Here is a 27861-nt window from a genome sequence, read left to right on the forward strand (position 1 = left end):
CCCAGAGCCAGCCGAACAGCAGAGGCAGTGGCAGTCTGAGAGGCAGGCAGAGCAGCCCCGGCAGCAGAGCTGGATCGGGGTGTTGAGTCCAGGTGGAGTCAGGAACGGGCCATTGCTCTTGGTCCCTTTGCCTGCTGGGGGTGCCCCATCCAGAACTTAAGGCAGGGAGGACAGGGAGAGGTGCCACCTTAGTCTGGCTGGGGAGGCAGATGATGAGGAGTGATGGGGCAGGCATGCGGCCACTCCATCCTCTGCAGGAGCCAGCAGTACCCGGCAGCGCGACCGGCTGAACCGTGAGTACTAACAAGGGGGCCTGGGGTCTGGGTGAGTGGCAGCGAAAGGTGCTACAGATGGGGCTGGCAGAGTCCCTCCTGGAACTAGGGTTGACATGGAGCTGAGCCACGTGGGAGGATTGATCCTGTTTCTGGGGACCTGGCTGTGGGACTGACTGCAGCCTAGTTAAGGGGCTTCTGTGCAGAGGAGGAATGCCTGGCATCCTTCCATGAGGCAACGAAGCTGGGGTCCCAGAGAAGGGCTCCTGGCTGGGGGAGGGGTGTTGATGAACCATCCCTGGGGAAGGAGTGGAGGAGTTTGGCAAGGGACTTGGAAAGAGCTCTAGTGACGGAGGTGGAATGGTTCAGGACCATGGAGAGAAACAGTCTTGGCTAAGGGTGTGTGTGTGTGTGTGTGTGTATTGTGCAAGAAAGACTGTGAGTATGATTGTGTAAGAGTCAGGGGCAATACTTTCCACAGAATGGGGTATTAAGGTTCAGGACATCACTTTATGCAACTTTACTTCAAAGCATCTGTCCCAGGATAGAGTTGAGAGTCATGAAGCCCTAGCCTCCTGCTTACCCACATGCAAGGGCTACATGTGTAGGGGAGGCAGGCGCTGTGAGGGATGGCAAGGTGTAGGCAGGTGATGGTGTGTGTGTGTGTGTGTGTGTGTGTGTGTGTGTGTGTGTGTCTGTGTGTGTGTGTGTGTCTGTGTGTGTGTGTGTGTCTGTGTGTGTGTGTGTGTCTGTGTGTGTGTGTGTGTCTGTGTGTGTGTGTGTGTCTGTGTGTGTGTGTGTGTGTGTGTGTGTGTGTGTGTGTGTGTACACACACTCATGCATTTGTCCAAGTCATTGGAGTCCCCTATCGGGCTAGGTGAGGGTGTGTGTTCGTGCACTTGTGGGGTATAAGGAATGTCTTGGGGTGGAGTGGTCTTTAGTGTTCTGGGGTTCCTGGGGGTTGTAACATCTGAAGCAGCCTGCATGTGTTTGTAAGCACCACTGTGTGGCTGTAAGAGTTTACTGCCCATGTCAGAGGGGGAGTGTAGGCCAGTGTGTATGTATGTATGTACGTAGGTATGCATGTGTTGGGTTGTTTTCATATTGTCCTTCCTCCTAATATGTGTACTGTGTTAGGGTGATTAACTGTGCATGTGGTTTGATTGCTTGCGTGTGCATTCGTGTTTGTATGTTATTAATGGTTGAATAACAGTGTTGTTCTCTGTGTGTAGGTGGATATGTGTGTTCACATAATTGTTCTGGCATGGGTGTGTGATCATATGGCTGGTGTGTGAATATGTGTGCATCTTGGTTTTTGTGTGACTAGTGTGCATATGTGTATATTCATTTGTGTAAGGGGGATGTTTCTTTTCTTTGGTGGTTGAGGACACAGCTGGGACACTGTGACCTACCCAGGGAGGGAGGAGGTGGCTGAATATGTGGCCACCTCTGTGAGCCCAGGACAGTTCATTCTATACCCTGTGGAGAGATGCAGGAAAGAAATTGGAAATAATGGCTCTGCCCTCTTGGGCCTCATAAGCTTCATAGACACAAAATAGCTTGAGAATAATGAAACAGTAAAGAACAGCACAAGCTAACAGGTGGGGCGTATATGGGAACAGCATAAGCAAAGGCCCTGGGGTGGGATTGGTGCATGTGAGGAAGAAGGAGGAGGCTGTATAGATGAGTGGTGGGAAGTGGCAGCAGGGGTAGGCAGGAGCTGCATGCTGTAGAACTTTGAACTCCAGGTCCCTTGGGCTTTGTCCAGAGGGCCTCAGGGAGCCTGTGGACATTTTATGCAAGGGAAGGATATGGTCAGATTTGGATTTAGAATCCTCCTTTGGTGGCGCTATTGAGTTTGAGCTGAGATGGTGAGCTGAAGCCAGGAAGGGAGAGTCAGGGCCAGGTCTGGGGCCAAGTCAGCTGAGGGGCAGGTGAGAATAGGACTTTCTGAAGTGAATCTTCAGGGACTGAAGCTAAATGAGAGAGGGAGAGAAGAGAGTGTTGCAGTAACAGAGGCTTGAACTGGGGTGATGAGGGGTTAGGGGGACAAAGGTCTTGGGGATCAGGCAAGAAGGCGAGGACTCAGGTACTGGGTCAGACCCTCATTGAGTTCGTAACTGAGATGCACAGGGGCAGAGATCACAGAACCACCTCCTGCTAGCCAGGGGGACTGTCTGTAGCCTTGCTAGCCTCCCCTGGCCAGAGGCTGTGGCTAGAACTCTTGTTTAGCAGCCTGGCAGCCTCTTTTGGGCCCAACCAGAAGCTCCTGGCTGGCAGCTCTGGGTCAGCTCATTAAGGGTTAACTGCCTCTCTGTTCTCTGCATCCCCGACCCCAGCTCCCCCTGCCCACCAAGCAGCTCCTGCCTCTTCCTGCTTCCTACTCTAGCTCCTGTCCCCAGAGACTGCTGATGGCTTGGCTGGGATCTAGCCAAATGGTGTTGGGGGGGCAGTGCTCCCAGCAGTACCCCTCTCCAGTCTTAATGGACTAGAGTCTCACTCTGAGCCCTACTGCTGTCAAGCCAAAGCCTGCTTTCCCTTGGATGCTGCTGGTGGGTCTCAAAAAATACACCCCCTCAGCATGGTTCCTTCACTGACTCATTTGTTCATTCATTCATTCATTCATTCATCAGAGACTCCCTAGTGCCTGCTTGGTACCCATGGCCTGGTCATTGGGGATAGTGGCCCAGTGTCCAGAGGTGGGAGCTGACACCACACAGTGTCAGAGCTCTGTGGGGAAGATTCTGAAGAAGAGACATTGACTAGGCCTTGAAAGATGGGTCGTGATTGCCCAGGCCTGGAGCAGCAGGAACAGCACATACAGATGGTGGATATGGAAGACCCAGTGTGTTTGTGGAACCAAAATAGCTTATGTTGGCAGGGGCCAGAGAGGGTATGGAGAAGAGTCAGAGGACTGAAGTGCCCTTGTGGAGTCTCCAATGCCAGCCCAAGGGTCTTGGGCCATTCCTCAGGAAGTGAAGCTGGGGAAATTTTTTTTGATAGAATGTTCCCCCCCACCTCCCTGTCCAGGAACCCCTCCTAGATAGCTTTTTTTCCCTCCGAACCTGTGACCCACCCTCAAGTCTTGATTCTTTCACAGTCCAGTATCAAGAATATGGCTCAGACTTGGCCTTGTGATGTCTCCTGTATGTGAGTCCTCTACTCAGCCAGCCAAGGAGTTCCTCAATGGCAGGAGTGGCCTGTCTTACTTCCAACCTTGTTCATGGTACAGGGCTGGGCTCTGAGGCCAGTGCAGACTCCAAGTGGGAGAAGACATCCCGGGTGTCAGGACGTCCTTGTAGGACTGCTTCCTTCTTGTACAGCCCTTGACTTGCATATTCCCATGGTCAGGACATGCATTATTTGCTGCCTGGCTCAGCCTTATGTCCTTTCTCCATCCCGGGTCATTGTCCTTGGAGGGGTAGACACATCCCAGGCAGAGTGAGGGAAACAAGCAACTTCTATTGCAACTGCACACAGAACTGAGTGGGAGGCGGGCCCTGACTCCCCTTCAGCAACCGTGGTAAAGAAGCAGGCATGAGTGGAAAAGGGAGTGAGGATAGATAGCAGGAGGAACTCCCCACCAACGCAGAAGGGCGGTGGAATCTTCTGGCTGAGTGAATGGGCTGATGAAGATGTCCCAGGATGCAAAGGAATTGGAAGCAGAGCCTTTGCCCATCCTCAACCCTCCTGCAGGTGACTGAAATGAGTCAGGGAGAGGGAGACAGGATTGAAGATGGAGGTGAGATCATTCACTGAGCCCCCATTTATGGTGCTACTGTTCAGCTGGACATGGCATCCCTGAAAGGAGATGGACAGAAGCAATGAACATGGCAGGAAGGTTTGTGGGGTAGGAGCTGCCTTCCCTATCTGTACCAGGGTCAAGGGATGACATTTGGAAGAGGGACCCCTGGTGCCAACCTCTGAAGGAAGAAGAGTCACTTCCAGCTGAATTGCAGGACAGCTCCTAGAAGAGGGTGCACCATGTGTAAAGGCCTGGAGGCAGGGCTAGCAGAGCTTAGAGTGGCCTAAGTATGAAGTGCATGCTGGGAGGGGAGCACTGAGAGAGGAGCAGGGAATTGAGGTTAGACAATAGGAAGCACTTTCAGCCATGAAAGTATCCCTAACAGCTCAGACACTGTAGCCACATTCGTAAATTTGCAGCATTCTTGGTCTCTAGCTGTGGTCTTGTCCAGAACCTGCCAAGGGGCTCCACCCTGTTTGAGAATGGGGTGTTCTGTGAATAAACAGACCTTAGAAATGAGGGTGAGGCAGAATACAGGCCCTTGCAGAAAGTAGCATGCAAATGAATGCAAAACAATATGTAAATCAGCTAGTTGGACTTGGCAGCTTGGGCTGGAAGAACAAGACATCACCTGCTTTCACGCTGGCCTCCCGCCCCCTCTGCCCCAGCCCTAGGCAGCCACAATGGCCTTGTCTGCTGTTCCCAGTGCCCTGGCTTGTCTGAGCCACAAGACTGTGGCCTGCAGGGTAGGGAACACAGGCTCCCTGTCAGCACCCCAGTTCTCTTGGGATGTCGATATATTTAGTAACAAGGATATTTTCACACATTTATCTCCCATTGTTCAGCTGCCCGCTCCCTGGGAAAGGCCAGGTCCCTAGTGATGTGACCCACTTCGTGAAGTCCCTGAAGTCACTCTCTCATTGCCCTCTTTGGGAAACAGGAAGCAAGTAGAACTTGGTGCAGCAGGAGGGATTTGTGTCTGATATCTGGGAGGACTTCCTACCAGCCTAACAGTATTGCTGAGAGGTGTGAACCTTGAGACTTCTGGGATCTCCCTCTGACTGTTACTCTGCGTCTAGAAGAGATTTTGAAGACAGGGCAAGGAAGGTAACAGACAGGTATAGATCACTCTAGAGCCACAAAGACCTAGGAAAGTTGCTAAACTTCTCTCTGAACCTCAAGCAAGGACCACAGTGGAGATAACCCTACTGTCTTCACAGGATGATTATGAAGAATCTAGAAGTGCATATCTTAGCACCAGGCATGCAGCAACTGCTCATAGATGCTAGCTGCTGCCACTGTGAACCACCCACACTCACCTACACTTTTAGACCACAGCTAGGAGCCCAGAGACTGTCATTGTGTGGGAAAGGCAGGAGGCAGTGGGTATGGTGAGAGGCACAGACACTCTGTGGGCAGACAGTGGTGTCTTAGGGACACATGACCACCTTGTTGGGCTGCCCCTGCCTAGGCTTACCCCAACCCTCAGAGAGTACCGTGGAAGAAAGAGCTTGATGAAGAAAGGGTTAAACCTATGACCACACCCATGGCAGCCTGTGAGTCATTCTGGGAGTTGTAGTCTGGTGTGAGTTTGTAGTAAGTATAGCTCAGCTGCCTTCCATCCAAATCCACACCCTGCTTCTGAGGCTGGCTGGTTGTGGACCCTAGTGGGAGCTAGGATCTGGGGGATCCTAGAGATGAAGCATCCTTGACCCCTTTCCTGCTTCTTTCCAGTTTGCCTTGTACTGGAAGATGGAGGTAGGAGCAGGGATCAAAGGATTAAGTCATAATGAGACATCCTTGCACATGCACACAGAAGTTTACAGCCACCTGAGTTCTGTTTCTACAGCTATGATCTTATTTAATCCTCTCTAGAAACCCAAGAGGCCACTGTTTTCTGGATGAGGGAGCAGAAGATTTGAGAAGGGACCTATTTGTCCCTTGATGGGGCCAGACCTGGAGCACAGGGCCCTCAGGCCCCCAAGGCTCCTGCTCATCACATGGGATGTTGGTCCAGATGGCAAAGACCTGGCTTTGAAGAGTAGGAAATATATGGATGATTCAAGTTGGGGGCAAAGAGCAACTGTGTCCCTGGCAAAGGCTAAGAAGGGACTTAGCTCAAACCCCTAGAGACCTGATCTCAGGCTGAGAGTTTGGACTTGGGGCTGTGGTCCACCAGGACTACCTTCTCTCCATCCCAAGGTTTTGAGTGAGGGTCAAACCTAATCAGTGTTGGACTTTCTTTCATTTTTTAAAGATTTTATTTCTGTGTATGTGTGTGTCTATGTGTGAGTATGTGCATGTGTGTTCAGGTGGTGCCTGAGGGGCCAGAAGAGGGAGTTAGAACCCCTCAAACTGAAGTGATAAGTGGTTATTAGCTGCCCATGAGTACTGGAACCAGCAGGTGCTCTTAACCACTGAACCATCTCTGCAGTTCTGGGAAGGTTGACCTTGAAGCCTTGGCCAAATGGATTGAAGTGGAGAGACTAAAGGCAGACTGAGACTTCTGAGCTCTGTCCTTGGAGCGCTCAATACTTTGCTCCTCCTCTTCTTCTTTTCCTCGTCTGCCTTTCTTCTCTGCCCTGCTCCTATCTACTCCAAACTGGGAAGGGGTTACTGTACCACGGAGCTGAGCTGTAATGCCACATCAGGATGTATCCATCAGGGTGTGCTGTACACAGTCCATTCCAGCCTTGGTCTTCTTTGAAGAGCCAGCAGAGATGGTGGAGAGAGGGCAGCCCAGTGCTTCCCACTTCCTCTGAGCCCCATTGCAAAGGCTTAGTGGAAAGTGAAGGTCAAGGATAGCCGAAATCTCACATAGCAGGGAGATACTTACTGGAGGGATAAGAAATTTCCTCCTCATACTTCTGGGACAGGCTATGATTGGGGCATGAACTTAGAATGACTTTACACTGGAGGCCTAGGTTTCTACTGGATCCTGATTTGCTTGAAATTTGTCTGATACTGAGATGCAGAGTGATATTGGTGTGTGTGTGTGTGTGTGTGTTTGCACATGCATGTGTAGAATGCTGTATGTTTTAGTGAAACTGTGGATGTGTATCTGTGCTTGTGAATACATGTGTGTGGAAGGTCACATACCTGTGCTGCCGACCCAGCAAGACCTCTTGTCACCCTCTCTCTAGGGGTCCCATCTGCCTGAAGGTAGAGACAAGATGGCCATGAACTTGGACTTCAGGGACTGTCATGCCGCTCATGCATATGAGGGGCTGGGTTCCTCTCAGGGGCTCTGGCACCCCCTCCAGTCTGTGAAGGCCTTGTAAAATAGGGTGTCTTCAAGTTCAGGTTCATGCTGGGTGGCCAGGATCCTTGGCCATTGATTGAGATGATGTGACCAGATATAGCAGGGGAGTGTAGGTTCCATTCTCCCCAGGAACTCCTAATGACCACACCTGTACCCATTCAGAGTTTTGGAGACTCCCAACCCAGTACTCCTGTATAGAAGCTACTACTAAAGTTGAGAGAGGAACAGTGATTAAAGTCATCCAGTAGGATCAGGGTGAGAGGCAGGGCTGGAGTGAAGGGTGTGTCCTGGTTGGAAGGCCTTTCTCCCTCAGCCCCTCAGGCAGTTGGCGCACCCTGAGGAGATCCAAGGCTGTACTTGCACCCTCCTGCACCTGGGCATCTCCATTCCTCTGTGCCTCTGGCTTTGAAGCGTCTACCAGAGCTTTCTGCATGCTGTGAAGTGCCTTCTGGGGGCTTGTGAAGTCTCTCATTCCACAGAATATGGGAGACTCTGTGAGAAGAGCTCAGGGGTGGGTGGGGGCAGGGGAAGGGCCTCCTCTCTAAGCCTCAATTGCCTCATCTTTGAGTGGTGCTTTTATTTTAGGTTTCTACTGTTCTGACATTCAAGGCTTCCCTATAATTTTTCCATGGGCTCTTGGTGTTAAGGCAGTGTTGGGCTATGTGGGAATCAGGACAGCCAGACCCAGTTCAGGCACAGGATGCAGGACTGGCCCTTGGGCAGAGGCGTCCATGGGAAGGAAGACTGAGCTTCCTGTCCCTGGGATAGCTGTGAACAAGGGCTGCCCCTCTTGACTTCAGGAGGAGTGGGCTCCATCTGCAAAGAATGTGATTGCAAACTTTCTGAAGTAATCTTTCAGCCATGGCTGCTAAAGATTCACTGGGAGGTGTGGAACCTCAGAGAATTTTGTCTTCCTGTGGGTTGGAGGCAGGAATGTGAACATTCAGGAGGGGTTGGGGTAACCAGGCAGGACCTGACACTTGGAGGTGGTTTTGCACTGGCAGGGAAGGAGCAGACAGACATAGGGGAGTCCTGCCTGGGATGGAGGAAAGGAGGCCAGTCCTGGGGGAGGGGCTCAGGTGTAGGCTCTGCCTGGGCCACAGGAGAAGCTTCTGGGACTGGAGGGGTAGGAGAGGTAAGGAGCAGGTGGGTGTAGCACATCCTTTCTCATTCCAGAGGATCCAGAATTACCCTAAAACTCTGAGTGGGGTCAAGTGGAGAAAAATAATAAGAAATAATTTTTTGTGTGCGTGTGTGATAGAGGCTTACAATGTAGCCCTGGCTGGCCTAAAACTCGCTACATAGAACAGGCTGGCTTAGATCTCACAGAGATCCACCTGCCTCTGCATTGAGAATGCTGGGATTAAAGAATTAAAAATATGCACCACCACATTCATTGAAAAAGAATATTTTAATTTTTTTCCTTTTCTTTGGTCTTAAATTTAGTTTATATTTAGTTTTAGTTTTGGTTTATTGAGACAGAGCCTCATCGAGCCCAGGGTGGCCTGGAACTCACTATGTAGTCAGGAATGACCTTGAACTCTTGGTCCTCCTGTCTTCATCTCCTGGAATTCTGGGATTACAGGCATGTGCTGCCTACCCTGCACAGAGAAGGAATGTTTCCAAAGTGCCCTTTATGAAGTCTTAGAAATTACTTTGTTTAATCACCTCAATAGCCTTCAAGGAGCCGGCACCATTTTGTAGAGAGGAACAAAACAAATGCCACTCAAGCTGGTTCCCTGCAGGCGGTGTGATGAGGGAGCCCTGGGTGTAATGAGGGAGCGCTTCTTGAGTGTGGAAGGAGTTAGGAGGTGCCATGCCTAGAGTAGCAGTGGAGAGGCCTGGAGAAGGAGCACTGGACCCAAGAGCCAGAGCCGAGGCCTGGAGAAGGAGCTCCCAGCAGGAGTATGGCTACCTACTTGTCAACAGGAGTTAGTTGCTGAGGGGTGCTCTCCTGTCAGCACCCTATATGCTTTAGAAGAACTCACCTGGAAGTGTGTGTGTGTGTGTGTGTGTGTGTGTGTGTGTGTGTGTGTGTGTGAAGCTGAGGTGAAGCAGGTACTAGAAACCAGCCTCCAGGGTATACAGAGGCCAGCAGGAAAGAGTGGCACTTGGATCTGGAGGGGACAAATGAATGATGGAAGAGAGTACAGGCTCACCCACAGTTTCACAGCTGGTTCATATCAGAGTTAATGCTAAATCCTGGCCTGGCCTTCAGATATCTGCTCTCACATTGACTGAGGTCTAGTGGATGCTTCATAGGCACCCATATGCATGTAGTGGGGCACTGTCATCGTGGCAGCTGCTTCCTACCCTTCCTCTTGTCTGTGCAGCTCTGGGGCTGCTGAACAATGTCCTTCCTTACACCTGCTCATGCATCCTAGCTATCTTTGGTGATGTCCTGGTGTCCTCTGCCTGTGCTCCTTACCCAGGCCATGCAGATGGACTAGATGGTCCTTGCCCTGCTCTGTTAGCAACAGGCATCCCCAGATGTATGCAGTCTCACTTCTGGGGTGAGTGCTGGGATAGTTCACTAGGATACTTCTTGAGTAGTGATGCTGGAGGTGACCTTGGCCCTTTAGAGGGATCAAAAGGCAAATGCAGGGTTCCAGGGAAGGACCTGGTGGTGGAGAGGATGACTCAGAGGCCCAGCTCCCATCAGGAAGCAGAGGGGGGCTTCGGTGGGGTCAGGCTGAGGTTAGCTTTAGGATTAGGTAAATTGTGGGGCAGAGAGGAGGTGGTGTGACAACCCAGATGAAAGGCAAGAGGTACCTCTATGGGTGGCCAATGATATGTGAGTTGCCTGGGTCAGAGGGGCCATGTCAGCCCCACCCCTGGCTCCCATGCCTGTGCTATGGCTCTTGTTCCGGTGTGTCTACCCACTGATGCTCACGCCCTCCAGGGACAGCCCTCCCTGCTGTCCTATCCTCATGCTGCCTGCACTGCTCACTCTTGGGGTACCCATCAATTTTATAGCTAGGCCACCCCCCCAACTTTCACCCTGAAAGCAAAGCTGGGTCACTGCTCCTCATCTCTTGATCACACTTGTGAGCCCCGCAATGCCAAGTTCATATCAAATCCTCCCTTGAGCTTTCTTCTGGCCCGAGGTCTCCATCCTCCTTGCTGTCCAGAGCCCTGGTGTTGGGCCTTCTTGGGAGATGAGTCAGCAAGGGCAGTCCCCTCATGGTGCTGAGGGATTAGGGGCTCTGGACCAGCCTGCTCATCCATGTGGCATGCTCCACTGGGGATCCACTTTCAGCCTCCATGGGGCCTTGAGCCCTGACTCATTATCAGTGATAATTAGCATCCTGGAGCCAACTTTTGTCCCACACAGTGCTTGACAATCATTAGGTGCTACTGTGGACAGCTGGGTCCATGCTCCAGCACCCCCTGACTAGCCTCTGCTTTCAGTCCCAGCTGTCTGATCTGAGGGACTAAATGTCCTGGCCACAAACATACACTCAGTGCACTGAGACCCAAACAATCCAGACCTAGGGACACAAACACTAATAGGGCATTCAGAGAGAAACAAACTCAAAAGATGCAGAACTCCCCATGCAAAGCAGTCCACAGCACACAGCCATGGAGAGGCCACCATGCACATGACAGTTATCAGTGTGTACCAAGCCACAGACAGGCTGTATCTGAGGCACAGAATGACTAGAAACACCCAGGCATCCTGCACAGGGTCACTGACTCAGACAAGAAGCATGGGTGGGATTCAGCTGATGCATGGAGCTCCCCAGGAAAGCACTCATGCTTGGCATGGACGCATCACTGCCAACAATGAGATCACATCACCATGGTTCCCATGTGTGCAGTGTCTCTCACCTCTGGGCAGTTGAACTCATGGTTCTCATCACAGCCATCCTCTGCCATGATGCTCCCTGCTCTTTACTCAAGTCTTGATAGACTTCTTCGATAATTTCATACATGTATACAATGCCCCAAGTTGCCCCTCCAACTCCCTATGGACTCCAATACCTCCCCTTCCAACTTCATGTCCTTTTTTTTTTTTTTCAAAAGAAATAACCCATTGAGTCCATTTCATGCTGCCTGAATGAGAATGGATGTGAGGTCATCTACTGGTGCATGGGCAACCTACCAGTGACCACACCCTCAAAGAAAAATGACTCTCCCTCAGTAGCCAGCCATTAACTATCAATAGTTCCTCAGATAGGGGTGGGGTCTTGTAAGCCCCTTCCACATTCATGCTTCCACATAACTCCTAGGGAGGTATCCTATGCCTGGCACTGAGATTTTAGTTTAGTAACCCAAGTTTTCTGGGAGGAATGTCATTCATCCATGCAAGGTACCTCTATTCCTTTAAAAAATGTGTATTTTACTTAGCTCACAAAGTAGTGGGTTTCCATAAGACTCTTTCATACATCCTTAGTTTTGGTTAATCTACATCCCACCTCCTCATCTTGCCCATTCCCCCGCTTCAATCCTAGCTTAAACCTTTAACTCGCAGTATCCCCCCTTCCATATCAGATATGCTCTACTACTCCCCAATTAAGGCCTCCTCCCTTCTTCCCTTTCACAGCCCCTTTCTGGCTTGATCAGAGACTTTTTATGCTCCCTAACCTTGGAGCTATCATTAACTATTTCTTGCCTAGTTTTTGGCAAATTTGGGAATGGAGGATTTTTTTTTTTTTTTTTTTTTTTTTTTTTTTCATGGTCCCGCCTATACCCACTGAGATAGTACATGGGCCATTAGAGCCAAGAAACTGATGGGACCTGAGGAGGCACTGCTGCCTAATCCTCTCAGTTCTGTGGATTTCTTTTATGCTTCTCCCGGGCTTGCTGCCTGACCCAGTTCCCTCCTACCTCAAGCTGGCCTTGCCTCTCGCCACCTCTCTGAACTTACACCTGCTCACTTGTCTTCTCTTGGCTGTGCTCTGCCCAAGATCTCTCCTCTACTCTCCTGTTCTTTCTTCCCCTTCCCTCTATTCCCCTCTTTACCCCTCCTCATCAGCTCCCCCTTTTTCTTTTTTTTCATTATATTTGTGGTTTGAGAAAGTGTCTTTCTAAATAACCCAGACGGGCCTTAAACTCAAAATCCTCCTGCCTTCACCTCCCTGATATTGGAATTACAGGCAAGCACCAACACTCCCATCTTCCATTCCTACTTCTAAGCCTAGTGAAGTGCACTCTTTAGTCAAGCCGTGGGCTCAGAGGGCGTGTCCTTCACATACGGCTGCCTAACCCGTGCGATTTAGAATCACCAAGGAAAGTGATTATGAACACAAGCCTTTGAGACTGTCTTGAATCTGAGTTCCTCTACATCTTAGCTGCAGGACTTGTGAATCCTGCAACCTTTGCTTCTGTCTGTAGAGGGGCATAATCATGGAACTCACCTCATTCGGGCTGCTGCAAGGAAATGAGACAGTGTGTATTGAGCCTGGCACACTTTTGGGCTCCCTCCTGGGCTATAGAGAGTGGGAACCAAGCTAATGAGACTTAAGGGCATGCAGGTGCACACAGGAGGTGCCTAGCACTGCCTTGCTAATTGGCATGGAGCAAAGTGAACTTCTGCACTGTGAACACCTACTAAGTGCACCCTGAGACCACTCCACCCCTCAGTCTCAGCACAGTTGTTCCTGCTGTGGGGCCTTCAGGGTGGGGGTCTGGTTTCTCTTTTTAAATTTATTTTTATATGTGTTTAATTGAGGAATACCTCAATTAATATAATAAAACCTCTAGTTTAAAGAGTATAATTAGTATTAGTGAATCTGTAGTCAGGTAACCATCATCACAATCAAGAAAGAAATTTTCATCCTAGTTCTCTTGTGCCCTTTGTAATGAGTCTGTGGGGTGTGTGTGTGTGTGTGTGTGTGTGTGTGTGTGTGTGTGTGTGTGTGTGGCTTATTGCAGGGCTGTGAGAGGTGCTGGCTTTTCCTTGCCCTGACAACTAGGCTACACAGAGCAAAGCTACCTCTGAGATGCTGGTGTGTGCCAGGAAACTGCTTGCCCTTCTCTGGGCCTTGGCCTTTGCTGTTGGACCAAGATGATGAAGCCAAGCAGGGAAAGGGATGTGTATGGTTTGGCTTTTGATGGCAAGCCCTGGATTTGAGGGATGTATTGGTTGGAAGTGGTGCTTTAGAAAGGCACAGATCAGGGAACAAGCAGGAGAGAGTTGGCATGGCCAGAAACTTGCCTGTGTAGGTATGCCCTAGGGCCCTGGTGGAAACAGCCACAAGAAGCTCCAGATTAAAGCAGGGGTCTGACTGGGATAAATCTGATTTTCTCCCCATATTTCCCCCATCCAAGGGCCACAGCCCCACTCTGTGGATTACCAATTCCCTGAAAAGAAGGGGGCACTTTGTTCCCCATTTCTAGAACCAAATATTAAAGCAATTATGTAACTAGCAATAAATTACTTAAAGTACTGACTCACTCAGCTTAATTAGAGCGTGAACAGGGAGGGATTAAGGTATTTTTAGAGCCCACACCTCGCTCCCTCCTGCAGAGGGGTAGGGGGAGGCCTCTGTGCAAGTAGGGGGTGGATAAAGGGCTAGGAGCTCATGGAAGCACCCCAGGTGTCTACAAAGAGATGAAAGATTATCCTCTGCCTCACTGAGGGCTCTAACAAAGAGAGGCCAAGTCAGAGTTGCGGCCAGAGGGATTCAGGTCAGACTCAAGTGTCCCAGTGGGGCTTATTGGCTAGAGGGCAGGGACAAGTAGATTATACATTTTTGGAGAACAGGGACTAGTTCTGTGATTCCCTTCCCATCTAGGAGGCAGAGTCATCTGGGTTTGTGTCCTGTCCTGGCTTTGCTAGTCACTACCTGTGTAACTTTGGGCAAACCCCTTTATCTACCCCCCAGGTTTTCCATTCCCCTCTGTAAAATGGGGATATAATTTCCACTTCCTTGCACTGTAATATCTCTCCCCCTCTCCCCCCAGTGCTGTGTCTACCATACCCAAGCCTCCCAAGTGCAGGAATCAGATCTGTTTTGTTACTGTCTTGTGTCCTTTCCCACAGGACTGCATATCCTAGCACCCAATAAATGCCTTGTGCTCCAAATAGATTCCTTCTTAGGTTTGTTTCATTTTATTTTTTTAAAAAATTTTTATTTTAAATTTTTATTTTATGTGTATGAGTGTATTGCCTGCATGTATGTGAATGTACCCATGTCGTGCAATGCTGCAGAGGTCAGAAGAGGGCTTTGGATTCCCCTGGAACTGGAGTGAAGTTAAGGTTCGTAGCTGTCATGTGGTGCTGGGAATTGAACCTGGGTCCTCTGCAAGAGCAGCCAGTGCTCTTAACCGCTAAGCCATCTCTCCAGCGCCCTCATTTTATTATCTTTTGTGTGTTTGTGTGTGTGTGTGTGTGTAATGTGTGGAGCATGTGTGCCACAGCACACGTGTGGATGTCAGAGGACAACTTTGTGGTTCTCCCCTTCCACTTTTTATTTGGGTTCCAAGGATTGAACTCAGACTGCCAGCCTTGAGCAGCAGGCACTGAGCCATCTAGCTGGCTCCTTCCTGAGGCTTTGTGAGTGAAGGAAGCAGTTCATTTGAGGTGCCTTATGGGTGGGAGCGGCCTCTCCCAGGCTGAGGAGACTAGTGAATTCCAATGGCCAAAGGCAGACTTTTGAGTGAAGGGCTAGGTTTCAGCACCACGGACAGCCCCACCGTCCATCCATAGGACTGATTTGATGGCCAATCGAGTAGGAGGGGTGGATTGGCCTGTTATGATCTTCATGACTCAGGAGGGGAGAAAGAGAAACTACCAGCCCCCTATAAGAAGGGTGAAATGTGGACCCTCTCCAACCACAGCTGGGAGTTCAGAAGGGTGGGAATAAGAGTAGGCGGGCCATTGTGAGGGCCTGGGGGTGGGGAAGGGAGGATTGGCTGGGAGGATTCAGAGAGAACATTCAGGTATCTATAAAGGGGTAATAGTTCTGACCCTGCAGGCTGTCTGGACTGGAGTACTTTTCTAGTGGCCTTGTGCCTGGTACATGCCTGGCACGTGACTTTCCTTCCTCACCAACCCTTCCTCAGCCCCTGTGACATGCTGAGGGACATCTCCCCTGCCTTACTCAGTGGCCTGGGCACCCAATCATAGAGGCTGGGCCAGCAAGGTTTTCCACTTTCACTGAACTCAGTTGGACAGTGCTGGGCACACAGTAGGTGCTGCAACAGATTGGGGAAAGGTCTGTGCCCCTCTTCATCTGGATATGCAGAGGCTGAGGGGAGGACACGCCTGGATTGGGGTGGAATTTAATCCCTGCTCTCCCCAAAGCCTCAGGACTCCATCTCCTAGTAGCTCTGATCAGCTCTGATCAGCTCTGCCCCATACTCCTCACACCTCGCTTGCCTCCCAGAGCTCAAGCGATGAATTTGTGATGACAGCATCCAGCATCACTATGACGACCGACCGGGTGCCGATCTTAGCCTCCATTGGTGTGGAGGCAGAGGTCAAAGACCCCTTTCGCTCTGGGCTTTTCTACCACTGTTCTTGACAGGGACTGGGCCTGAGGAGTGGCAGAGGAGGGGGATGGAGCCTGGGCCAGGGCATGGGGCTCCTGCTGGAGTGGACTGGAGTTGGTGGAGATTATTAGAGCCAGAGAGACCTAGGGGACAGTTGCTTCTTTCCTCTTTTCATTCCTTCCTCCTTTACCTTTCTTCCACTTTCTCTGAGCTCTACTCCTGTTTCAGCCTCTGAGATAGATGCTTAGCCCTTTTCTCTACTCTGGGGAGCTGAGTGACACAGAGGGACAGTTGTATCCTGGCTCAAGCCTCAGGGAAAGTGTTTGGCAGACTGGAGGAAGGTCTAGTTTAGCTGTGCCAGGGGCTGTGCCAGCATCTTTGTGGGGAATGTGATACCTCTGGCCCTGATAAATAAGGAAGGGTTTCTAGGTGGAGCACCATTATCCAGAGGTGAAATATGGAGGCGGGGAGCCGCCTGAGGGGCAGAGGTGTAGCAGAGAACAGAGAGGAGTTGAGGCCTGCAGGAGACATGTAGTAAAGAGCACGCTGTTAGGTCACAAGGAAGAGCCCTGCAGGTTTTCATTGTCATTCGGTTGCTTTTTAAATGGGTGGTAGTGTTCATTTTAGAAGTGGAAGAACTGAGGCCCAGAGGGAGAAGTGACTTGCCCAAGCTTTGGTCACTAGAGAGATCACAGGCTCTGCTAGTTTCCTGATAGAAGCTCTTGTTCCAGGCTTACTGGCCAGGATTTCCCCAGGTAGCCATTACCTCTTCAGGGTGGGCAGGGTCCATGGGTCACATTGCTCTGAGTTTGAATGAAATTTGCATAGACTAGGGCTTTGCCTGGGGCCTTTCCTGCTGGTGTCAGCCACACTGGTGGGTGTGTGGGTGGTGGCAGCAGGACACCGAAGAAAGTGTCTAGAAATCAGGAGGCTTGACTATGATCAAGAAGGGATTAGGATCAGAAATGGATTAAAAATGGATCCTTGGGCTCTCAGCCCAGACCATACACTATATCCCCTTCCTCCCTTACCCCTGGGAACTTTCCATTGAGCTGGTTACTTGTAGGAGGTGAAGGTGTCCCTGAGCCCCTCACACTTTCCTTAGGGCCGTTCCTGGAACCCAGGTCTAATACCGAGCCTGAAACAGTACAGAAAGAGTACTTTAGCCCCATTGTCCTGATGAAGAAACTGAGATCCCAAGGTAACAGTGACTCATTTGGGGTTACAGCATGGCAGGGGCTGGGCTGGGCCTGTCTACCTGGCCCTGGCTTGTCTATACTTCCCCCATCTTGCAGCTCTCTTTCCTCTCCCCCATCCCGCTTTGCAGCATTACTGAGCCTGCCAGCCTTGATAGATGGCCCTGCAGCTCAGCCTCCCTCCCATGCCTCTCCGGATGCAGGGCTGTTAGCCTCCTAATCACCAGTCCTGCCTGGTGGCTGCCAAGCCATTCATCTCTCCCTACAGTCTTGCTCAGCACAGGTGTTTTTTGGGGGGCAGGGTTAGTGGGAAGGAGCACAGTATGTCTTCCTCTGTTAGCTGAACCCCCACTTTAGTGGGGCCTGGTAGTTGGGGAATATTGCCTGAACCCCCTTGCCAGAGTGTCAGAAATCTCTCCTGGGCCTCTCAAGGTTACCTACACATGCATACCCACCCACACATACAGTAACACTTATGAAAGCTTTTGTGTATCAAAACATATTGTGTGCCAAACATTGTGCTACAACTTTTTATGTGCAGTCTCATCCATCCAATTATTTAGATATAATTGCTAACCCCACTGTATACATAAGAAAGTTGAAGCCCAGACAGGCTAAGTGACTTGTGTAGCACAGGTATGTAAAAAATGGAGGATATAAGATTTGAACTCAGACCAACATGGCTCACATCTTGTGTTCACAACTCCTGGTCTTCCAGTGTGCATGTGCACACGTGCACATATGCATTATGAATGTGATCTTCCGCACTGCCCCGTGCAGCATCCATCCATCTAGGCTGTAGAGGGGATGAGGGTCACTGCGCATTGTATCCCAGCCTCTTCTATCTACACTCTCATCTTGACTATGACACTGGCTGGCTGGGGGGCAGTCTTCTTGGAAGAGGAAGGCTTCAGGCAGCAGAACGGGAGGCTGGGAGACAGATTGATCATCCCTTCAGCATCGTCTTCCAGGAACTGGGGCCCAGGGGAGTGTGGCGCCATGGGTTGATTTTCTGGATTGTGGCCCAGACCCAACATATAGCATGTGGGGTGAAGCTGGTGTGAAGCCTACCTCCCACTGCCCTCTGCTCCTTCTCCTGATTTCCACTGTCAGGCTACACCTTCCCCTGTTTCCCCCACTGCCCCCCACTACAGACAGGAGTAATAACCTTGCTGTTTCAGGCATCTTTGGCACTTGCTGCTCCCAAACCCACCATCCTTTAGTGGCTGTTCCTGGGGGTGGGTGCCATGAGAGCTGCCCTACAGTGGTGACTGTGGGGGTAGGAGGGAAGCCAGGATCAGGAGCGGCAGGGAGGTGGGGCCAACACAGCTAGTGGCCTCCAGAGACCTCTGTGGACAATTTAATGAGATAATGAACGGCCAGTGTTCCGCACCATGGGGCACATAGTAGGCACTTAATTAGACTTCATTTTGGTCCTCCTCCAGAAGCCTGGAAAGAGGGAGCTGGTGAGGCACATGGGCACCTCTGAGGACACTGAGCTCCCAAGGCAGGCTATCAGTGCCCTCCACTGTGCTGATCCCAGGAATAATTAGCACAGGTATTGTGTGTGGGGTGGACATTAGCATCTGATGGGGGTCTAGCTAATTGCTGTTACATCCTGACAAGGGAAATGGAAGTCAGGTGGCAGGAGGAGTTGTGGCCTCAAGTGGGGCTTGAGATTCTCCCAAGCTTCCCCAAATTCCTCCTGGGAGGTTGGGAGGTGCTCCTAGGTGATTCTGGGTTAGCTTCTTCCTGACTGTCATCCCCACACCATGACTTCCACCAGGTTCTTCCACCTGAATGGGCTTCAGAAGACCTGGATTTAAGACCTGGCTCAGTGCCTACTGGCAACTGGGAAGGTTGAAGCAAATGGCTTCCCTTTGGGGGTTCAGTTTCTTGTATCTGCACCCCAGACACAGTGAGGATTAAATGAGATGCTGCCTGTCAGGTGTTTGCCACTCCCCTGACCCCCGAGGCCAGGATGCTCTGCCTTCCCCAGTCACAGCCTGAGATAAGCAGTTGTGTTTTTGTCTCTTCACCTGCCTCGTCCTTGGTCCCAGTGCCCCAACATAGGGTCTGCTGTTCCCTTCCTGTGAAGGAAACCAACCACTAGAGCAGGAGTTCTGTTCCCATATTAGGCCATATCATCTTGTTCAATCTGGAAGGGTGGGGAGGGGGCAGATGTACCTTGTGAGAACAGAGGCTCTGTGGGCAGCTGGAATGGGCTGACTTGGGCAGGGTTGGGGAAGAGTTCTGTCCTGGATTCAAAAGCCTGACTTCTTGCTGTTTCTGACACTGCTTCGCTGTAGCCCGGTAAGAATAGAACAGACACAGGCCTGTGCTACCTAAGGGCAGATGGAGAAGGAAATGCCCAGGCTGGGGCCAGCTCAGGGTTCTGGTTGCCTCAGTGCCCTTGTCCTCATATTTCTACTGTCTTGTCCCCACTGCTGTCTGCTCTGCCTCCTGGTCTGGTCCCCACCGGCCTGCCTACCCCTCTTTTCCCAGTTCTCTCCTCCTTTATTACAGTCTCTATATTGCCTCCTGCCTCAGACTTATCTCCTTTTGTCATGAGTCCATCCATCTCTGTCATTTCCTGGTGGCTCTCCCCTTTGACACCCGGCTCTCCCCTCCACTGGCTTCTGTCTCTGCCTACCTGCTTCCATCTTCCCACACCTGTCTCCCTGACAGTGCCTCTGCCTTTTAGTCTCTGGACTCCCTTTGTTTCTACATACTTCTCAACCTTTATCTCTGGGTCTCGTCTCTAAGGTCTTGCCTGGGCTTCACCTCTCTGACTCCTTCCTCCCCTTACAAGCTCTGCACAGCATCCAGTCCAGTCCTCTAGCGCTCCAGTGAATGTAGTCTGCCTTTGCTTTCTTGCTGGCTGCCTCTAAAGCCCCTGACAATGCCCTCCACCCCACATCATGCATGCCTTGTTGCTAGGCCTTGGGCTGGCGGCACCTGGCTTCCATAGCGACGGGTGCTTAGAAACAGAACACCACATCTCCCAGTCCCACTCCGGGAGCCTGGGCTGAGTGACTTTGGATCAATCAGGAAGTGTGGCTGTTTCCAGACTAGGAAGGCAAGAGAAGAGGGGACTATGGTCTTTGCCTTCTGCAGCTTGGGGGCTACTGGGGTGTGAGAAGGAAGATGCCAGGAGAGAGGCCCCCATCTCTTTGGAGGAGGAACTTGGGATCTGGAAGCAGCTGAATGCAGATAATTGTCCTTCTATTTCCATTGTGACTTTAGACAATGACCTCAGTCCCATCAATTGTAAAATGACACTAATATAAAGATGAAATGAGGGCACAGACCTGGTGGGCGTGTGGTCACTGGTGTCCCGTCTCTTGCCCCTTTAACTGGAAGAGAGAAATTTTACCAGTGTGGGGAATGGTGCAGAGGGGAGGCTGGAGGGCCTAATACATCATGCAGGGGTCATAGCTGGAAATGGTTCTGCCAGAGCAGTCCTGCCAAGGAGGCACTTAGTCTCCTGGTGTAGGTGGGGGTGGGGTCTTTCCAGGTGCAAAAGGGTGGCTTGGGGAAATTTTCTCCAGCCTTTAAGGCTCCAGGGATGGGGAGTCACATGGGGTCTCCTAGTCTATTCTCAGCCACTCCCTTCATTGGGTCCCAGGAATGTGACATCTGCTGGTTCTTCCTTCTGGTCAAGGCCTTTTCACAGAGGCCACCATGGCTACCTAGCCTGAATCCTGAGCTATAGACTGTTCACCAAAGGCTCCACATTGTTGTGGTACAGATAAGAAACTGAGTCTCAGAGTGAGAGAGACTGCTGTGGGGGTTGAGGCAAATTGGCTTTGCTCTGGGGGTTCAGTCTGTTGTACTTGTACCCCAAGCACATCTTCTCTCGCCAGGCACATCTTCTAAACTAAGAGCTGTAGGGCGATGGGGAAAGAGGAGCTGGGATGGGCTTGGAGTAGGCACATGTCCCTCAAGCAACAGATTAAACATTCTGTGCTCAAACCATAGACACTAACACTGTCAGGGGACTCTGAGGCCTGCTGGGGCATAAGAACAGCAAGTGCTATCCTTTCCCCAGCTGCTTTGTATGCCTGGATCCCTGCTATTGTGCACTGGCCTTCTCTCATTTAGTCTTTACAACCTCCTTCTGGCCAACTGACCTCCAGTTGCGAAGTGAGGAAATGGCTTGGGTTGAATTCGTTCTTATCTAAGATTAGACAGAGTGGTGGGGTTGGGCAGAGCCACTCACACTGGCCTACCACCTTCCCAGTCTCCGTACTCCACATTACAGGCCATCCTATGGCTTTTAACACTGCCTAGGAGTGGGTGTTCATTTCCAGGGGCTTCCCCAGTCCCTCTTCCCTGGTATTCAGAGACTCAAGCCTACAGATGATCAAGATCCAGGGGCCATGGAAACCCAGATATGGAAGTCCTGAGTGTGTCCCTGGTGGTTAGTATAATAGAATGCACTCTGAGAACTTCAGGTCCTTGAATTTGCAGAATGTGAGCAGCACAGACTCCTGGATTTTCTTCGAGCATGAGGTTGTGCAAGTTCTTGGAAGCCTGAAGCCACAGACTGGGGCCTTTCTGGAGGAAGGTTTCTGAGTTGCTGAGGATGGGGCTTCAGGTCCCTGTGGCTTAGACTGCCTTGCCTCAGCTTCTCTGATGGACTCTATTTTGACTAGCCCAGGGATGAGTATATAGTGAGGAGTGATAGGTTGGTAACTGGTTGTACCCCTGGAGCAGATCCAGCCCAGGAATTGCAGTTGCTTAGATGGGGTTGGGCAGGGCTGTGGGTAGTTACCCTTGGGTGAGGACCAGCCATCTCTTTTACCCAGCATCCTGGCAGCCTGGATTCAGGAGGCCACATCTACATGGCCATTTCCTGGGGCAGGAGTAGAGATGCCCTGACCCCTGTTACTATAGGCTAGAGCATGGGAGCTGGAGGGGAAGAATTGGGAGTCAGGAGGGAAGAGGGCCTTTATCTGTATGGGCAGGGATGTTGGGGATGAGGACTTGGTGAGCTCAGTTTGGTCATAGAGACTCAATAGAGGGGACTTAGTGAAGGCTGGCCTAAGTGAGAAGTCAAGGGGACCCTGGGCTTCAAGATACAGTGAAGCCAAGAAGAAGTTGCTCAAGAATTTCTGTGGACTGCCTCTATATTTTGTCAAACTCCTGGTATAGTGATTGCAATTGGATGTTTGAGCATCCTTAACTCACTTGCTGACCTGGGATAGGCCAGAGCTGAGAGTCCCTTCTTCCCGTGTCTGTCTAAGGCTGTCTGGAAGGTGGCCAGGGCTGCTTTGAAGGAATCTGCTTCTTCTCCTGTCTGGCTGCCTTCCTGCTTCCCATGGAAAGTGGGGCCTGGGATGGTTGGGGGGGAGGGGTCTGACCGACAGGATGATGCTATGGGAAGAGTCATCTTCCCCACATGGGAAGGAACTGGCTGAGAAGAGGTGAGCTCCCAGTCTCAGGATATGTTCAAGCAGGGGGGCATACTTTAGAAAATGATTCCAATGGGGAGAGGGCAATTTATAGGTCTCTTCCCTGGGATGTTTGGGCTTTGAATAATTGGCCTTGGTGGCCCTACCTTTCAGATATGCCCAAACTTCATAGAGGAGATTGTCAAACCTGGTGCTCTGCCAGGCTTTAGGCTTTATCCTCTGTGCCCAGCCTCATGCTGGGTATGGGCCCTTGGAGCTGCCTTGGACCCAGTCTCTGCCTGGAGGAGCCCTGTCTGATTGGGGAGGCACAGGGAAATGCAGAGTTAGGCAAGGCCCACTGAGGAAGGTGGAAAGATTGGAAAGAATGTTCTACCTGATTCTTGGATGTGGTTTTGAGGAATGTCAGGCTGAACTTTGTTTTAGAGGCTATCAGCAGTGGGCAAAGCAGTAAAAATCCTGTTCCTGGAAGCTGCAGTATAGTGTGGCGGGTACCTCCAGAAATGCTAGAAGGCAGTGTGGGCACCACAGAGGGGAGGTTTTGTCTGGGATTAAGGGTCTGGCAGGGCTTCCAGACCAGGGACAGGGCACCTCCTGGGTCCTGTGGGCAGTAGAGATCCGTGTGTGTGTGTGTGTGTGTGTGTGTGTGTGTGTGTGTGCGTGTGTACCTGTGTCTGTGGAATAATTGATGATGTTTGGGTGTGATTGTGTGGTGGTCAGGGCAGTGGTGTGTAGAGGAAGGATTTTGGGGTCTGTGGATGATAAAGAACAGATACTAAGGTTTGAGGTGTCCTCTTAGTTCCAGTATGAGCCAGCAAGTTTGGACTAGAATTTCATGGGTTCCCTTCCTGATGGTGGGTTATACTGTTGACCATCTGCTACATACAAGGGAAATATGGATTCATTGAATATCATGCATTGAAATGGATGAGACTTCTCATTGACCCACCCCAAGCCTAGGAACAGGTCCCACCCACCCCAAGCTTGAATCTATACTGTCCCCAGCATCTGTCTGTGGTCAGATCCTCTTTCTACAAGGGCCACCCTACATTCAGAGCCACAGCTAGTGCAATAGTGGACATAGGTAGCACCTGTGTCAGGCACGGACTAACATATGCATTTATACATAAATGTACGCACATGCCTTATGTGCACATTTGTATGCATACACAACTGTAGATCTGTATACATGTCTGTTTGTACACACATACTTCTGTAGACACATCTGCATATCCAGGTAGACATACACACAGAAGCTCAGGTACCAAATGGTACCCATTCCCCGCCAAAGACTCAAACTTACACATTGCACTTACATGGTCTCCCGCTTTCAACACACTGTGTTCATATACCTGGGTACAGAGCCTCGCCTGCCTTCTCACATAGCCTTTGGGTGACTGGGCTTGCCCTGGTGTGTATCTATGACCCTCCAGGGCTGAAGTATTAGGGCAGGGCCCAGGTGGAGCAGAACCTGCAGAGAGGTCAGCTTTCTGGGGGAAGCTGCTAGGCCTTTTCCTGTGTGGGATCCCTAAGAAAGGATTCTAGAGCCCTCTTTTGTCCATAGTCTCTTCTTGGGTCATGGAGAGACTGAGTTTCTCTTCTGAGGAACCTCGTATGTTGGAATTTGATCCTTGTGTAGTACCCTTGAGCCTGGCATGCCTGGGCAGGCCTGCCTGTCTAAGAGTGCTGCCTTCTGCCCAGCTAGGGTTGCCTGGATCCTGCTTTCCTCCACTTCAGCTACCAGGGTCCTCTAGAGATCCAGGACAACTTTGCTACCACTGAGAAATCTGAGGCCAGAGAGGGCCAGAGCACACTGAAATTTCCCAGCAGGAGCCCTGTCTGGAGTCACTCAGGGAAGGCTCACATTTGAACCCAAACCTTTAGGAGGCTGACCACAGTCCACAGAGGGCAGCTGTATTTTGGGCAGCAGACAAAACAGGTCATGGTCCTGGGGGATAGGAGGAGATATGTGCTCTATAGAAGATCTGTCAAGACCAATTTTGGGAGATGGAGAGAGGTTTGAATGGAAATCATCTTCTGACTTAACTAAATTCTCCAAGTACTTGGGCTATTAGCCCAAGGTGTTTCCAGCTTGGGCTTGCCTGTGGAGATACAGGGAAGGGTCCACCAGTCCCTTGCCCTTGCTGAGGGAGGCTGGAGATGAATTAAGGAAGGAGAGGGTGGTACCCACTGGGACATCTTGGAGGGAGCTGCTTCTCAGTGGATGGGAGTTTTCCTCCTGTGGCTGGGATGATGTGCATTTTAAAAGCATCTTTATCTTCAGTACTTGGCATGGAATAATTTCTCAACCAGTGCCTGGGCATGAGTAGATGAAGAAACTTGTGATCCAGCAGGCATCTGCCCTTGGGAGAGCACTAGGCATGGATGGGGGTTGAGCAAAGACAATAAGGTTGAGGAGAAGTCACAAGTTCTGGGTTGGGTGAGGAGGTAGATGTGGCAGGGCAGGGGATGAGCCATGAGTTCTATGCTGAGAGTTTGAATACCACCCAGGATGCTGGGAGCCAGGGTGGTAGGTGTGTATAGGCATGGCCAGAGTGGTTGCACTGGGGCCCACGCATAATAGACACAGATGCTCACTCACAGGGTGTGCAGTTACAATCTGGTCCATGTGGTTTCCTGACCAGCTTGATGATCCAGAGCCACGTCTATGCATCTGGGAACCACATTTTCTTATGAGTAACGGGCCCAGCCATGACAGTACCACTATTGTAGACACAGGCAGTATAGACTCTAGAAGGGGCCTGAGGTTAGGTGGGTCTAGTCAGGATCCAGGATGACAAGTTCTCAACTGAGTCACACATTCTTGAAATACTCAGTCTGAGGTGGGATTTGGTGGGGGACATCTGGTATGGGCCAAGTGGTCCCTGAGGTAGAGACACAGAAAGAGGTGGCTAGCAGGACTAGGGAGGACATCTGGGGCTGGACTTTCTGGTGTCAGAAATCAGAAGAGGGCATAGGGACTAGGGGTATAGGATGCCCAGCCACTGCATTGGTGGGGACAAAGAAGAGTAGTCAAAATCCTTTTTTTTTTCTTATCTGCCTTTAGTCAAGCAGCAGGGCATGAACTAAGGCACAGATGGTAGTCAGACAGCTGGAGTGTGAATCTGGGCTACATAGTTGTATAACTATGGGAAATTTACTCATTCTTTCTGTGCTTTAATCTTCCTTATCTTTAAAATGTAGCCTATAGGTCTGAAGATATCTCAGTGGGTAAAATGTTTTCCCTAACAGCTCAAGAATGTGAGTTCAATCCCAGAACCTATGTAAAAATGTCAGTCATGGTGGTCCGCTTGTAATCCCAACAATGGGGAGGCAGAGTCAGGAGGATTCTTAGTTTTGCTGGCTAGCCGGTCTAGCCTAATTGGCAAGCTCCAGGCCAATGAGAGACCCTGCCTCAATAGCGTTCTTGAGGATGACACTCAATGTTGTTCTCTGACTTCTACATACATGGAACCATGCACATCCTCACTTGTGTACCTGCACACACAAACACGCACACATGCACACGCACAATGTTTTAAATGTATAGCTAGTAATACATCCTACCTTATGTCATGGTTGGAAAAAGAAAACACAGAGTATATAGTAAGTGCTCACTAAATGTTGAAACTTCCCAGGTCTAGATATGCAGTTCAGCTCTTAGGAGCCAGTCTTGACCCTTGCCTCCATGGGACAGGATTCAGTCAGGATCTAATTCCAGGCTTGCATACCAGACAGCAAATTAGAATCATGAGGGAACAATAAGAATTATATGGCAGCCACGCTTGGTGAGGTAGCACTTGAGAGGTGGAGTCAGAAGGATCAAGAGTTCAAGGTCATCTTCAGCTACATAGTGTGTTTGAGGCCAGCCTGGACTACATGAGACCCTGTCTCAAGAAACTCAACCCAAGACAAAAAATGTGTGTGGGACTGATTCCCTGCAGGCATCAGCAGTTTAAATGCTCCCTGGTGCTTCCATCCTGAGCCAGGATGAGGAACAGCACGGGGTCATGGACTGTAGAGTTAGGGGGAGGACTGGGATTTGCTGGTGGGAGAATGTGACTTAGTCTTGGAATGACATCACTTCTCAACCATGAGAGCTTGGCAAAGCCCTTCCCTTTGCAACTTGGCAGAACATTGGCTGCCTCCACTGGGAGGGGGCTCCCTGGGAAATTTCAAGGACTTCCTGAATAGATGCACCTCCACAGGCATTTCCCACTCATGTGCACATATCCTACCATACACATAATTAAAGATAATAAAAATAAATCTTTAAAGAAAAAGAAAACCTCACTGAATGTGATGGTACATGCCTTTAATCCCAGCATGGATTTCTGAGTTCATGGCTAACCTGGTCTACGTAGCAAGTTCCAGGCCACCCAGGGATTAAAGAAAGAAATAACTTCTCAAAAGGCAAGTGCTATGGGAGCCCTATAGAGATGGGGGATGTGCCAGGCTGAGGTTGACTCTTGACAGTAGGGCTGAGATAGACCCCCTTGAAGAACAGGTAGCTCTGGCCAGTGAACATGCAGATACCTGAGTGTTCCACCCAGGCTAGCCAAAGCCCAGGACTGAGCCAGTGACATGTGCCCAGGACTTACCAAGAGATTTGTATATTGGGCAATAGCCCTTACATTGTCATCTCCTTTTACACAGGAGGAAACAGGCCAGAAAAGACAAGGGAAGCCCTTTGGGGATCTTTATACATCTTAGCCAGTGTCGTGTTTTCTACAGTGTTAAGAAGTAGGACAAGGGGCTGGAGAGGTGGCTCAGGGGTTAAGAGAATCTAATGTTCTTCCAGAGGACCCGAATTCAGTTCTCAGCATCTCTTCTGACCTTCATGGCACTACACACATACCAGCACACATACCGGCCAGGCTGGGCGTGGTGGCACACGCCTTTAATCCCAGCACTCGGGAGGCAGAGGCAGGTGGATTTCTGAGTTCAAGGATGGCCTGGTCTACATAGTGAGTTCCAGGACAGCTGGGGCTACAGGGAGACCCTGTCTCAAAAAAGACAATAAATAAATAAGTAAATAAATAAATAAAAGTGGAAAAACTGCCATATTTTGAAGAAACAATAAAAATACATTGACTTGGCCCAGATCACATCCTCAAATCCCCAGACCTGACTCCCACAAAGGATACAAAAGGGCCACCTAGCACACTGAGGTAGTATTCAGGGAAGGCCTCCTGGAGCAAAAGACTGCTAAGTATCTCTTGAATGATTAACAAGTTAAAAGACCACAGAGAGGCATTGTGGGTATGTGGTACTGGCACAGGCTGGGCTTGGAGGTGAGAAGGGATCAGGTTTGTGAGAGCTGGCTGGCAAGTTAGGATTGAGTTCTGGAGGGTCTGGCACGTCAGGAGGGGATTTGGACTTCTTGTGTGAATGCTAGAGAGCCAGTTGAAGGTGTTTGAGTCTCAGAAAGAAGGAGCGGAGAATCTTAGCATAGAAGCTCACCCCTTGAGTTACTGGGATAGCCAGGACTCTGCCAAATCTGTGCCAGGTGCCTGGACTGTGTCCAGCACTG

General features: G+C 50.5%; 1 protein-coding gene across 2 annotated transcripts in view; it reads left to right on the plus strand.

Moving 5' to 3' along the window:
- The window catches only part of Pde2a (phosphodiesterase 2A), a 95487-nt gene continuing 67626 nt past the window's right edge, over positions 1 to 27861 (plus strand). The window contains exon 1 of one of the 2 annotated variants that reach the window (XM_008852738.3): positions 1 to 293. Coding sequence is in view for 1 of the 2 variants with exons in the window: in XM_008852736.2 (XP_008850958.1) it covers positions 223 to 293 (71 nt within the window). In the remaining variant the exon portion in view is untranslated. The remainder of the gene's footprint in view (positions 294 to 27861) is intronic. The other variant, XM_008852736.2, reaches the window with a different exon arrangement.

The sequence above is a fragment of the Nannospalax galili genome, unplaced genomic scaffold (genome assembly GCF_000622305.1).
Source record: "Nannospalax galili isolate Female #2095 unplaced genomic scaffold, S.galili_v1.0 scaffold686, whole genome shotgun sequence".
Taxonomy (NCBI): Eukaryota; Metazoa; Chordata; class Mammalia; order Rodentia; family Spalacidae; genus Nannospalax; species Nannospalax galili.